General features: G+C 40.2%; 1 protein-coding gene across 1 annotated transcript; it reads left to right on the forward strand.

The window, feature by feature from the left end:
* The first annotated feature begins 7,770 nt into the window (after nt 1-7,770).
* Nucleotides 7,771-8,717, forward strand: LOC146511572 (B-type lectin plumieribetin-like). The gene is made up of 3 exons (XM_085173216.1): nt 7,771-7,846; nt 7,949-8,042; nt 8,136-8,717. Exons 2-3 carry the CDS (start codon nt 7,953-7,955, stop codon nt 8,394-8,396), a joined length of 351 nt encoding a protein of 116 aa, XP_085029342.1. The 5' UTR covers nt 7,771-7,846; nt 7,949-7,952; the 3' UTR covers nt 8,397-8,717.
* Nucleotides 8,718-12,634: the final 3,917 nt, after the last annotated feature.

Raw genomic sequence — 12,634 nt, forward strand, 5'->3', positions numbered from 1 at the left:
GCAGTCATGTTTGTATGTGGAGTTTATGGCTCATATCAAACTGTGTATAGACCATGTAAACAGAAAAGTCTAACCCCGCTGTGGTTATTAAGTATCAAAAACAGGTTAAAAAAAAGAAACTGCAATAAAATGTTAAAATGTTCTATAGGCAATAAGACACTGTCCTCTACCCCATCCAAAGCATATAAACATAAAGGTATAGACAGTCTCTGGTTGTCACGTTTTTTTTTTTGTTAATTACATATACGTTATAGCACGAACTGATTAAAGTGCGGATGCTGAAACCACTTGTGCACCACAGTCATTGTGAAACAAATGCTGCTTCTTTCCTGTGTTGAAGTCTTGTCTGTTGTTTCTTTGTCACACTAAAAACTAGCACACATGAGGTGTCTGACAAGCATTCACTAGGACGTCACTCGTGGTCAGAGTCCAAGAGTCTGAGTGTTTATGGTGCAGAGGAAGAATATGGACTATTATTTGCAGCTGTGAAAGGAAAGACCACAAGGTGTCGCTCTAATGCTTCTGTAGTTTATGTTAATTCAGTTTCACATAAAAAGAAAATTACTCAATTTGAAAAAATCTCCTTTTTTCTGAATCAGTTATCCAATCCAGAGTTGTGGAATTTGTACGTGCTTTTTGGAGTTTGTACGTGCTTTGTCTCCAGGGGCCACCGTATATATTTATATATAAACATATATAAATAAAACCACGTTTGTTTTTTTTACATTAGTAAATCCTTTTGTGCATAATTTTATATTATTGTTAATAATAAATTAATTAAAGAAACAAAACAACCTGAAGAGCCAGTTGGGAGCCAAGCCGAAAGCCGGTTCTCTAAAAAGAGCCGGAAATCCCATCACTATTTTATACCCTCATACACAACTCTCTGTATCTTTTAGTTATGACAGGTTTTTGTCCCACAGGCTGTTGTAGGCAGAGAGCAACTCCCACTATCTTTTCCAAGGAAGTTCCTGGCACTGGTCATCTTGGGAATTTTGTCCTTCTATGTCCTACACAGTTAGCAGATAACATAGCTGGAGCATCTGGGACTCAGCTCATCTATGTGTCAGTGGATCTCCAACTTCCTAACTGGCAGACCACAGGCAGTAAGGATGGGCGGACATGTCTCAGCCTCCACCACTCTCAGCACTGGAGCCCCCCAGGGGTGTGTTCTGAGCCCCCTGCTGTACTCCTTGTACACATATGACTGTGTGGCCACTACCAGCTCCACCACCATCATCAAGTTTGCTGACGACACCGTCGTGGTGGGCCTGATCTCTGACAACAACGAGACGCCCTACCTGAAGGAGATTAGGAATCTGGAGAACTGGTGCCAGAGGAACAACCTCCTTCTAAACGTCAGTAAGACAAAGGAGTTGATAGTGGACTTCAGCACTAAGCAGGAGAGGAACTACCAGACCCCCGTCATCAACGAGTGCCCAGTGGAGAGAGTGGACAGCTTCAAATACCTCGGAGTTCACATCACGCAGGACCTGTCATGGTCCTGTCACATCAACACCGTGGTGAAAAAGGCCTGTCAGCGTCTCTACCACCTCAGACGCTTGAGAGACTTCCGACTGCCCTCCAAGGTGCTCAGGAACTTTTACTCCTGCACCATAGAGAGCATCCTGACGGGAAACATCTTAACCTGGTTCGGGAACAGCACCATGCAGGACAGACGAGCTCTACAGAGGGTTGTGCGTTCAGCTGAGCGCACCATCCGCTCAGAGCTCCCTGACCTGCACTCAATCTACAGCAGGCGGTGCTGGACCAAGGCCAGGAAGATCGTGAAGGACCTCAGCCACCCCAACAACGGACTGTTCTCTCTGTTGAGGTCAGGAAAGCGATTCCGCTCCCTGAAGACCAACACAGAGAGACTGAGGAGGAGCTTCTTCCCGCAGGCGATACGGTCTCTCAATCACACCACCACACAGTACTGACCCACACATATAGTTCTTACACACACACTGGACATTCTGGACATTGTTTTGCACTTCATCACTTAAACCACTTTAAGCATATTTGCACTGCACAAGACACTATATAATGTGGATTGCACAACACTGGACATTATACTCCTCATTTCCAGTTAATATTTGTACAGCTGCTGTTATTGTGTGTATATTTATATTTATATTTATATTTCTTCATACATTCTTATATATTTCTATACTGTGTATTTTGTTGTACAGTTATTTTATTTTCAACTTTAATTTATATATTTTATCTTATTCTTTCCCAGTTAAATTTACCCTTCATTCTAATTTGTGTTGTACAGTTATCTCATTCTTAACTTAATTTTTATATTTTATTTTATTTTATTCCTTCCTGGTTAAATTTACCCTTTTTTTATTTTCATATTTATTTCCTATCTTATTCATAGCCTTCTCTTTTTTTCTTTAGGTCACGAGCAGTTGTCCAAGCATTTCACTGCATATCGTACTGTGTATGACTGTGTATGTGACAAATAAAAAATTTGAATTTGAATTTGAACATAGTCAAACATTGTTAAGCAAAGCTAAGCAGTTTTCACAAGGTCATATTGACACATGCACATACTTCATCCAAGCATGCAAAGGTTATACAAAAATCCTACAATGAGATTCTAAACACAAATTCTGTGAAAACTAGAATTTCCCCCACTGCACACCAAACCATCAGCAAACTTGATTTTGTAAGTTTTTGTTAGATTATTTTAGATTAAGCACTCATGCTTTCACATCCATTTTTTCTGAACTTTCTACACCCAAACGTTGCTCAACTAAATTTCTGTTTCCGATTGTTGTTGGCTAGTTTGCTTCCATGAACTGACTTACAGAAAATGTTTTTGGGTCATGATGTGATAACTAATTAGACAGGGCTGCATATGAGAACATGAGAAACGTGACAAATATTCAGGACCAGTCATATACTGTGTGAGGCAGGTAGGATTGAGGACCCAAAATAAAGACTCTCAGATAAGGCTAAACTTAATCCTCAGCTTTAATACTGGAAACCAAATGTACATAAAACAAAACTGGGAGGCATAGGAAAACTAAACAAACAGGCTGGCAGAACACAGTCTCTCCCCGACTGTTCGTTCTGCTTGTTTGAGGGAGATGCAGACACTAAATACAAGAGGGAATCAGGGCAAAGAGGAAACATCTGGGAAACACAGCTGGCAAAAATCTAACAGACGAGACAGGGGGACGCAAAACTGAACATGACGCACACCAGACAGGAGATAATTACTCTAAAACATAAAGTACGGGGAATGCACACACCGAGGCGCAGACTGATGGAATTCAAGGAACAGAGGGAGGAGAGGGAGGGTGATGGAGCAAGGGGCGAGAGGGAGACACGCACACAGATAGAAGAAAACTGGGAAAACACACAACTAGGCAAACATGAAGACAAGACGGACGCTGAGGGAAGGACACAGAGACAACACAGAGACATGAACAGGACCAAATACCAACCAAGACAACCTAAACTAGAAATATTGAATAAACTCAAGAGTGTAAGCAAACTGAACTAGGAAACATAAGATACACAGAGAACAAGACTCAAAATTCTATTAACAGAAAAAAAAAGTGGCTCAACCACCCAGGTACCCTAACAGGACCATGGAAATGCTGTTTAATAGTATGTTTGTAAGGTTGTAAATAAGTGTTAGTGTTAGTATTAATGTTTTTTTATAAAAAGACAAAGCTGTACAAGAGTCAGGGATAAATGTAATTACATGAATAAAGAAAATAAACTTTTCTTTATTCATTCTTTATTCTTCTCTTCTTATGGATAATAAGATTGCATTGGTTGATCACTCAGTTTAGTCAGAAAAGAACAGAAAGAAGCTTGGCCGTTGGTGTTGACACAATACTTGATCATGCCACTTCCTCTTTCATTTCTTCCTTTCCCAGTCTCAATAGGTTTTGGTCAACGTGCTGTAAAAGAATATTCTCCTCTTTCTTTAATTATTTTGTATTTTTATGCAGATTTGTTACACTTACATGTTATAAATCATTAAATACCTTTTATTATTAGACAAAGATAACCCTTTGGGGTTTTTTTTAATGCCATGTGCTTGTTTTACTATAAATAAATGTCACAGTGGGATGCAAACATTTGGGCACCCTTGTTAATAGTCATTATTTTCCTGTATATTTCTTTGGTTGTTGCAATAAAAAATGTCAGTTAAATATATCATATAGGAGACACACACAGTGATATTTGAGAAGTGAAATTAAGTTTATTGTATTTACAGAAAGTGTGAAATAATTGTTTAAACAAAATCAGGGCAGGTGCATAAATTTGGGCACTGTTGTCATTTTATTGATTCCAAAACCTTTAGAACTAATTATTGGAACTCAAATTGGCTCAGTGACCCCTGACCTACATACACAGGTGAATCCAATAATGACGAAGAGTATTTAAGGGGGTCAGTTGTAAGTTTCCCTCCTCTTTTAATTTTCTCTGAAGAGTAGCAACATGGGTGTCTCAAAGCAACTGTCAAATGACCTGAAGACAAAGATTGTTCACCGTCATGGTTCAGGGGAAGGATACAGAAAGCTGTCTCAGAGATTTAAGCTGTCTGTTTCCACAGTTAGGAACATATTGAGAAAATGGAAGACCACAGGCACAGTTCAAGTTAAGGCTCAAATTGGCAGACCAAGAAAAATGGTGAGAACAGTCAGAGTCGACCCACAGACCAGCATCAAAGACCTACAACATTATCTTGCAGCAGATGGTGTCACTGTGCATCGTTCAACCATTCGGCGCACTTTACACAAAGAGATGCTGTATGTGAGAGTGATGCAGAGGTGGCTTTTTCTCCGCCCACAGCACAAACTTGAGGTATGCTAAAGCACATTTGGACAAGCCAGCTTCATTTTGGAATAAGGTGCTGTGACTGATGAAACTAAAACTGAGTTATTTGGGCATAACAAGGGGCGTTATGCATGGAGGAAAAGGAACACAGCATTCCTAACCCTGCTACCTACAGTAAAATATGGTGCTGGTTCCATCATGCTGTGGGGCTGTGTGGCCAGTGCAGGGACTGGGAATCTTGTCAAAGTTGAGGGACACATGGATTCTGTCACGGTCCTGGGTCGGATCGACCCAGCATTTTGAGTTCCTTATGTTTTGGTTTATTTTTGAATGATGGATTGTTCTTTATGTTTCTCTGGTGCTTTGTTGGTTTTTTATTATGGATCTGTGTTTCAGTTATTCTGGTATGTTTCTGCATTATGACTAAGGTTCGGGTTGTATTTTGTTATTATTGCCATTTTAGTTCAGCGTCAAGTCTGCCTCTCTCTGTCTAGACCGGGTCTTAGTTAAGTGTGTTTTGTTTCCTATTTTACTTTGAAGGTTCATGTTCCTGTCTGATGTCAGTGTTCCAGCTTTGCACTCCCCGTCTCGTTAGGTCTTATTCCTCCCAGCTGTGTTTCCCTTCTGTCTCTAATTCCTTGATGACTCCCTCAGTGTATTTAAGCCCAGTGTGTCTTTGTGCCGGTGTCGCGTCGTTAACGGCTGTTCACCCTCACGTTTTCTGTGTGTTCCGTCTGCCTGTCTGCTTGCTTAGTTTATTTCTGTATCCTCAATTTAGTTTAGTTTCTGTTTCTCCAGCAATAAAGCTGAGGTTTTGAGCTACAATTCTGTGTTTGAGTCTTGCACCTGGATCCACATCTCCACCTACCCGCACACAGAGCCTTAACAGATTCCGCTCAGTATCACCAGATTTTGGAGACCAATGTCCAGGAATCGGTGACAAAGCTGAAGTTGCGCCGGGGCTGGATCTTTCAACAAGACAACGACCCGAAACCCTGCTCAAAAGCCACTAAGGCATTCATGCAGAGGAACAAGTACAACGTTCTGGAACGGTCATCTCAGCCCAGACCTGAATATTATTGAAAATCTGTGGTGCGAGTTAAAGAGAGTGGTCCATGCTTGGAAGCCATCAACCTGAATGAACTAGAGATGTTTTGTAAAGAGGAATGGTCCAAAATACCTTCAACCACAATCCAGACTCTCATTGGAACCTACAGGAAGCGTTTAGAGGCTGTAATTTCTGAAAAAGGCGGATCTACTAAATATTGATTTCATTTTTTTTTGTTTTTTTGTGGTTCCCAAATTTATGCACCTGCCTGATTTTATTTAAACAATTATTGCACACTTTCTGTAAATCCAATAAGCTTAATTTCACTTCTTAAATATCACTGTGTGTCTCCTATATGATATATTTAACTGACTTTTTTTTTTTTTTTTTATTGTAACAACCAACGATTTATACAGAAAAATAATGACTACTAACAAGGTTGCCCAAACTTTTGCATCCCCCTGCATTTGCTATTCTTGAGTTTTGCAGTTCTTGGCTACCACTGACCTTTTATTTTTGTAGCTGCTCACCATCAGATGGAAAACATGTGTCTTTATCACCAAAATGTCCTTAACAGTGAGGGTGTATAGCTGTATATGAAATGAACTGTCCTTGGAGATAGGCCTTCATTGAGTCCCAAACTAAAAGGCTAGAAATGTTCAGGGAAGGTTTGTCTAAAAAAAAAAATTATAGCTTTCTGGAATTTATGAATAACCAAATTATCTGTTAGTAGTGTGAGGTTAAAATACACAGGCACTTGCGATGCTAGTCAAATATTTATCTAAGAAAAAGTAGCCTATCCTAGAAATAGTGTGATGGACGTTAGAGAAAAAAAGAATACTCCCTGTCAGTCGGAAGAATATGTCGCCAAATATCTCTAACACCATATGTAGAAAAAGCGGATTGAATACGCGAGGATGACTTACTCAGACAGGCCGGTTTTAATGAGGATCGATCCAAAACAGGGTCAAGCCAGCAGTTTAAGTCTCCGCCAAGTATCAAAGAGTACGAGCCTACGTCTGGTAAATTCGAAAAAAAATGTTTGAAAACTTGGGGTCATCTGTGTTAGGAGGATATGCATTGACCAAAACTACCTGTACTTTATACAACCTCCCTGAAACAATGACAAAACGACCATGTCGATCTGAAATAACATTATATTGTTTGAATGGAACCTTGGGGCTGATGAGAATCGATACTCCTCTGGCCTTGGCCTCGAAACATGAATGAAACTGCTGCCCCACCCAGCGAGACATAAGCCCTGTGTTAACCTCTGACATGGGTTTCTTGTAAAAAGGCAATGGAGGCATTTTCTTGCTTAACCCTCTCAAGGCAGGCGTTGCCGATTTGCAACAGTTAAAAACTAACAACCTGATTACCCCACATACATATTTTATGAGTTTTTTTACTCAGAAGTACCACTGCAGGACTTGGTTGTGCATTAGCAACTAAAACGTAATTTGAGCCTGAGAGGGTTAATTTGAGCAAAAACCTTTCCTCTCTTAATAGGATGGTTTAACCTTCCAGCTGAGCAGATTTATGGGACTAATCATGTAAGATTATGGAAAGATGATGAAGGGATGCAAAAATAGAAAAGCATGAGAGAAGCCCAGAACAGAACATGGAATAACACCCAATATGAGTTCTGTGGGTTGAAAAAAGAGACACTCCAACAACACATAAAATAAAGCCCCTGATTCCCCCCTCCCTCACCCCAACCAAAGGACAGCTGGAGAACACCGCAGCAAGCTCCCCTGTACAACACGTCAGCAATTGTGATTGCTCCACTCCATTGCTGCTCCACTAATCCCCCCCTCCTCACACACACACACACACACACTTCTTAGGAAATGCCATCCCTTTACTGTAAAGGGCAGTGACTGTCACTCCACCCCTGGTCAAAATGATATAAAGATGGAGTGATGTGCTTTCAATTTTAACACTTCCCTTCTCTTCTGCTTGCAGACCGGCTGGTGTGAAATATTCAAAACTGTAAGTATTCTACGTATCTCTACTGACTGATGGATTCACACATTCCTGATACTTTTAAATGCATATTGTGGATACAAGCTCATTTATATTCTCTCCTTTTAGGATAATGAGCAGAAACTTCTTGTCCAAAAATGAGGAGCTCCGCAGGGGAGACTACCTGGTGTCCAACAACAAGCAGTACAAAGCTATATTTCAGGTGACTAAATGTTCTCAGTTCAGAAGCTCATAAAAGCCTTGTTTCCCAGTCATGCGTATTGACAGTTATCTAACATATAATTTATGGCTGCAGGATGATGGTAACTTTGTCATCTATGGCTGGAAGTCTTTGTGGGCTTCGGACACCGATGGATCAGATGCTGTCCGTCTGTGCATGCAGGCTGACTGCAACCTGGTCATGTACAACAAGTGTGACACGCCTAGGTGGTACACAAACTCTGTCAGACCTGTCGCCAACCTGTGCCGTCTTCAACTGACCGATGACGGCAAACTGGTGGTGAACAGAGAGTGCGAAGAAATCTGGAGCTCTGAAACGTCAAAAGGCATAAAGTGATGCTTGTGTGTGACCATCCTTTGGCATAAACCTTCAGCGATGTTATTAAAGCAACATATACCAGCTCATGAACAAGCCTTTCCTTTTTCTTTCTGTTTAGCTTTGATCAGACTCTGACAGACAGATTTTGTAAATTCCTCCATTGACCATTAGACACGTTTTCATTTTTATTTCTTCTTCACTGAAAGTATCTTCATGTGGTCTAGACCTGTTAACAACTGATATTTTTCCTTGAGCCAGTTTGTTTTTTTCAATTTATGTTCTCTTTTGGCTTAGTTTTTAATAAAAGAGCATCTCAATTCATTATTGTGTAGATGACAATTATTTGTCCTGTTTTTACTCAGGTTTTTTAATTTTATGTTTCCTTTCTTAAACTCAAAATTTCATCCTGTGTTGGCTGTTATTTAATTATTTTAGATGTACAGCATATTGTTCAACAGCTGTACTTTAAATGTGCTAGGGAAACAAACTTGACTCACTTTATGAGTGTGTCTGCGTCTTTGTGTGTCTGCATGTGTTGGATGTCACGTCTTTGCATGGAAACCGTCAGGTATGGTGATAAAACCCTTGGTGAGTGTGTCTGCTTCTTTGCATGTAAACCGATGTGGTGATAAAACACTTTGTGTGTCTGCCTCTTTGCATGTGTTGGATGTTGCATTGAAAGGTGACTCTAGAGACACCTACTGACCTACTGTAGCAATAACAACTGAAAATTTGATTCTGAGAGTTTTTGTCTCCAGATTTTACAGGTTTAAAGTTTTATCATTAATATATCTGTTGAATACATTTGACATTAGCCCAGCACATGCTGTGCCCTGACACATATTTTTATTTTTCACAGTTTTTTCCTCTCAAGTAGTCCCACACAATTCAGAAACACTGTGGAAACACCATTCAAACGTTAACTGCAGGTAAGTCACTGCACTGATGGTCTCATTGTCTTTTGCTTCCTGCTCCTTTATGCTCCGTCCTCATTGGTTCCCCCCCATGTTTGATTTCTTCCACCTGCATTTTGTTCCTCAGTCATGTTTGTATGTGGAGTTTATGGTTCATATCAAACTGTGTATAGACCATGTAAACAGACCAGTCTAACCCAGCTGTGGTTTTTAAGTATCAAGTAAAAATAACTTATCCTTTTCAGGGTCGCAGAAGACGCTGGAGCCTATCCCAACTAGTTTATTAACACGTATTTTGTAATTGCCAGAGTGCATCAGGGAGACAGCTCAGGATGAGCGATTTGTAGAGAAAGTTTGAGAGCCAAGACTGAGATGGTTTGAACATGTGGAGAGGAGGGATAGGGGATATACAGGACAAAAGGTCATGCAGAGGGTTGGTGTGACAGAGGAGGATGGCATTCACATGGTGATGCAGAGGCAGATGATTTGCTGTGGTGAGTGAGCAGCTGAAAAAAGAGGAACAATAAAAGAAGAAAAACAGGGACAGGTTTCCCAATGTTTTGCATCATCCCTCTCTTTAACAAGACTTTTTTTTAACCCTGTAAAGCCAAGTGCATCATATTTGATTAGTTTTTGAGACTTCTACATCATCAGTGATTTTTTTTTTCTCGTAAAACAAAATACAGAAACACATTTTTAAGCAACTGAAAAAATGCCACATGCAGCAAAATATGATACATGAAATTCAAGAAGCTGGGAGAAGAGAAAAAATGTCATTTTGGTAGGCTCCACATGGTCCAGAGGCACAAAGTGATGCTTCTGAAGTCATATATGAAACCATCTTTGCATGTAAACCGTCATGATATGGTGATAAAATGTGTGTTTTTATTAAATATGTTCCATCTATTCAGGATGTTAAGGAGAACAAGTCCAGATTTAATTACGAGAAAATAAACACAGAGTCAAAAACCTTTAAACAACCGTGTCTCTCACTCAGTGGAGCAGACTGATTCCTAACAAGAGGACCTGCAGTGTTGCTGGAAATGCTGAAAGGACAAAAATCGGGTTTAAAAAAAGAAACGGCAATAAAATGTATGTTAAGATGTTCTATAGGCAATAAGACACTGTCTTCTAACCCATCCAGAGCATATAAACATAAAGGTATAGACAGTCTCTGGTTGTCATGGTTTTTTTGTTAATTACATATACGTTATAGCACGAACTGATTAAAGTGCGGATGCTGAAACCACTTGTGCACCACAGTCACTGCGAAACAAATGCTGCTTCTTTCCTCCTTTCCTCCTCCTCCTTTCCTAGTTCTTGTCTGTTGTTTCTTTGTCACACTAAAAACTAGCACACATGAGGTGTCTGACAAGCATTCACTAGGACGTCACTCGTGGTCAGAGTCCAAGAGTCTGAGTGTTTATGGTGCAGAGGAAGAATATGATTCAAATCAAAGGATTATTATTTGCAGCTGCAAAGAGAGACCACAAGGTGTCGCTCTAATGCTTCTGTAGTTTATGTTCATGTGAAAAATTTCACATAAAAAACATTTGAAAATCATCTTTTTTTTTCTGAATCACTTATCCAATCCAGAGTTGTGGTGAGACTGGAGCCTATGCAGGTGCCAGGAGGTGAACCCTGGACAGGTTAGCAGTCTATTGCAGGAGTAACACAGAGACACACAATCATGCATGCATGTGTTTGGACTGTGAGAGGAGGCTGAAGAGAAAACACGCAGGTACAGGGAGAACAGACCAACTCCACACAGAAAAGCAGACAGCAATTTTGGACTTAAATACACACAAGGCAATTAGGGAGAGAGGAAACAGCTGGGGAAAAGACACAAGTGAACAGAATCCAACAACACAACAGGACACAAAACCAAACAAACACCCTAAAAAAAACAGGACTAAGACATATGAACTTGACAGAACTAAACAGGACAGGACAGATAGAAAGGGACACAAGGTAATGAGCGTTCTGAAACAGAAGTGGTGCTCCCACTCCTTTATGCATTCCAAGGAAGATGGAGGAAGTAACAAATTGATCATACCACACATCACGCGCCTCGCTATGAAACCTAACTGAACAATGGGTCTGCTGTTTTACGCCCTTGGCGTTATCAGCACTTGTAAAGGGAGTTGTCTTTTCCAACTGCTGAGGCTGAAATAGGTTCCTGTAGTTTTAGAAACTTTCACTGAACAGTCTATCGCAGTGTCACAACTAAGCATATGCATAAGCACTTAAATACTTTAAATGAATATAATAGAAATTTTCTATTACATCCCACCTTTGATTATGTTATGAAATCACCAAAACAAAATTTCCAATTCAACACCATTCAGCATCAACAGCATTGCATACTCAGAGAGTTTCACTATGTGCATCATTCTACAGTGTTAGGGGTAAAATTTTGCACGTTCATCCTCACTGGTGAGACTGGAGCCTATGCAGGTGCCAGGAGGTGAACGGTAAGGTGCACCCTGGACAGGTTAGCAGTCTATTGCAGGAGTAACACAGAGACACACAATCATGCATGCATGTGTTTGGATTGTGAGAGGAGGCTGAAGAGAAAACACGCAGGTACAGGGAGAACAGACCAACTCCACACAGAAAAGCAGACAGCAATTTTGGACTTAAATACACACAAGGCAATTAGGGAGAGAGGAAACAGCTGGGGAAAAGACACAAGTGAACAGAATCCAACAACACAACAGGACACAAAACCAAACAAACACCCTAAAAAAATAGGACTAAGACATATGAACTTGACAGAACTAAACAGGACAGGACAGATAGAAAGGGACACAAGGTAATGAGCGTTCTGAAACAGAAGTGGTGCTCCCACTCCTTTATGCATTCCAAGGAAGATGGAGGAAGTAACAAATTGATCATACCACACATCACGCGCCTCGCTATGAAACCTAACTGAACAATGGGTCTGCTGTTTTACGCCCTTGGCATTATCAGCACTTGTAAAGGGAGTTGTCTTTTCCAACTGCTGAGGCTGAAATAGGTTCCTGTAGTTTTAGAAACTTTCACTGAACAGTCTATCGCAGTGTCACAACTAAGCATATGCATAAGCACTTAAATACTTTAAATGAATATAATAGAAATTTTCTATTACATCCCACCTTTGATTATTTTATAAAATCACCAAAACAAAATTTCCAATTCAACACCATTCAGCATCAACAGCATTGCATACTCAGAGAGTTTCACTATGTGCATCATTCTACAGTGTTAGGGGGAAAATTTTGCACGTTCATCCTCACTCTCACTAACCTCTTTTCTTCATCTAAGTCTAACATTTGTATGCAACATTCTATTTTGCCATGT

This window comes from Neolamprologus multifasciatus, chromosome 9 (genome assembly GCF_963576455.1).
Source record: "Neolamprologus multifasciatus chromosome 9, fNeoMul1.2, whole genome shotgun sequence".
Lineage (NCBI taxonomy): Eukaryota > Metazoa > Chordata > Actinopteri > Cichliformes > Cichlidae > Neolamprologus > Neolamprologus multifasciatus.

Excerpts from the sequence above, each read along its gene's own strand:
- LOC146511572 (XM_085173216.1), top strand. The coding sequence starts at position 7,953 with ATGAGCAGAAACTTCTTGTCCAAAAATGAGGAGCTCCGCAGGGGAGAC. Across the intron at positions 8,043-8,135 it reads AGTACAAAGCTATATTTCAG|GATGATGGTAACTTTGTCAT; the intron begins GTGACTAAATGT and ends TTATGGCTGCAG.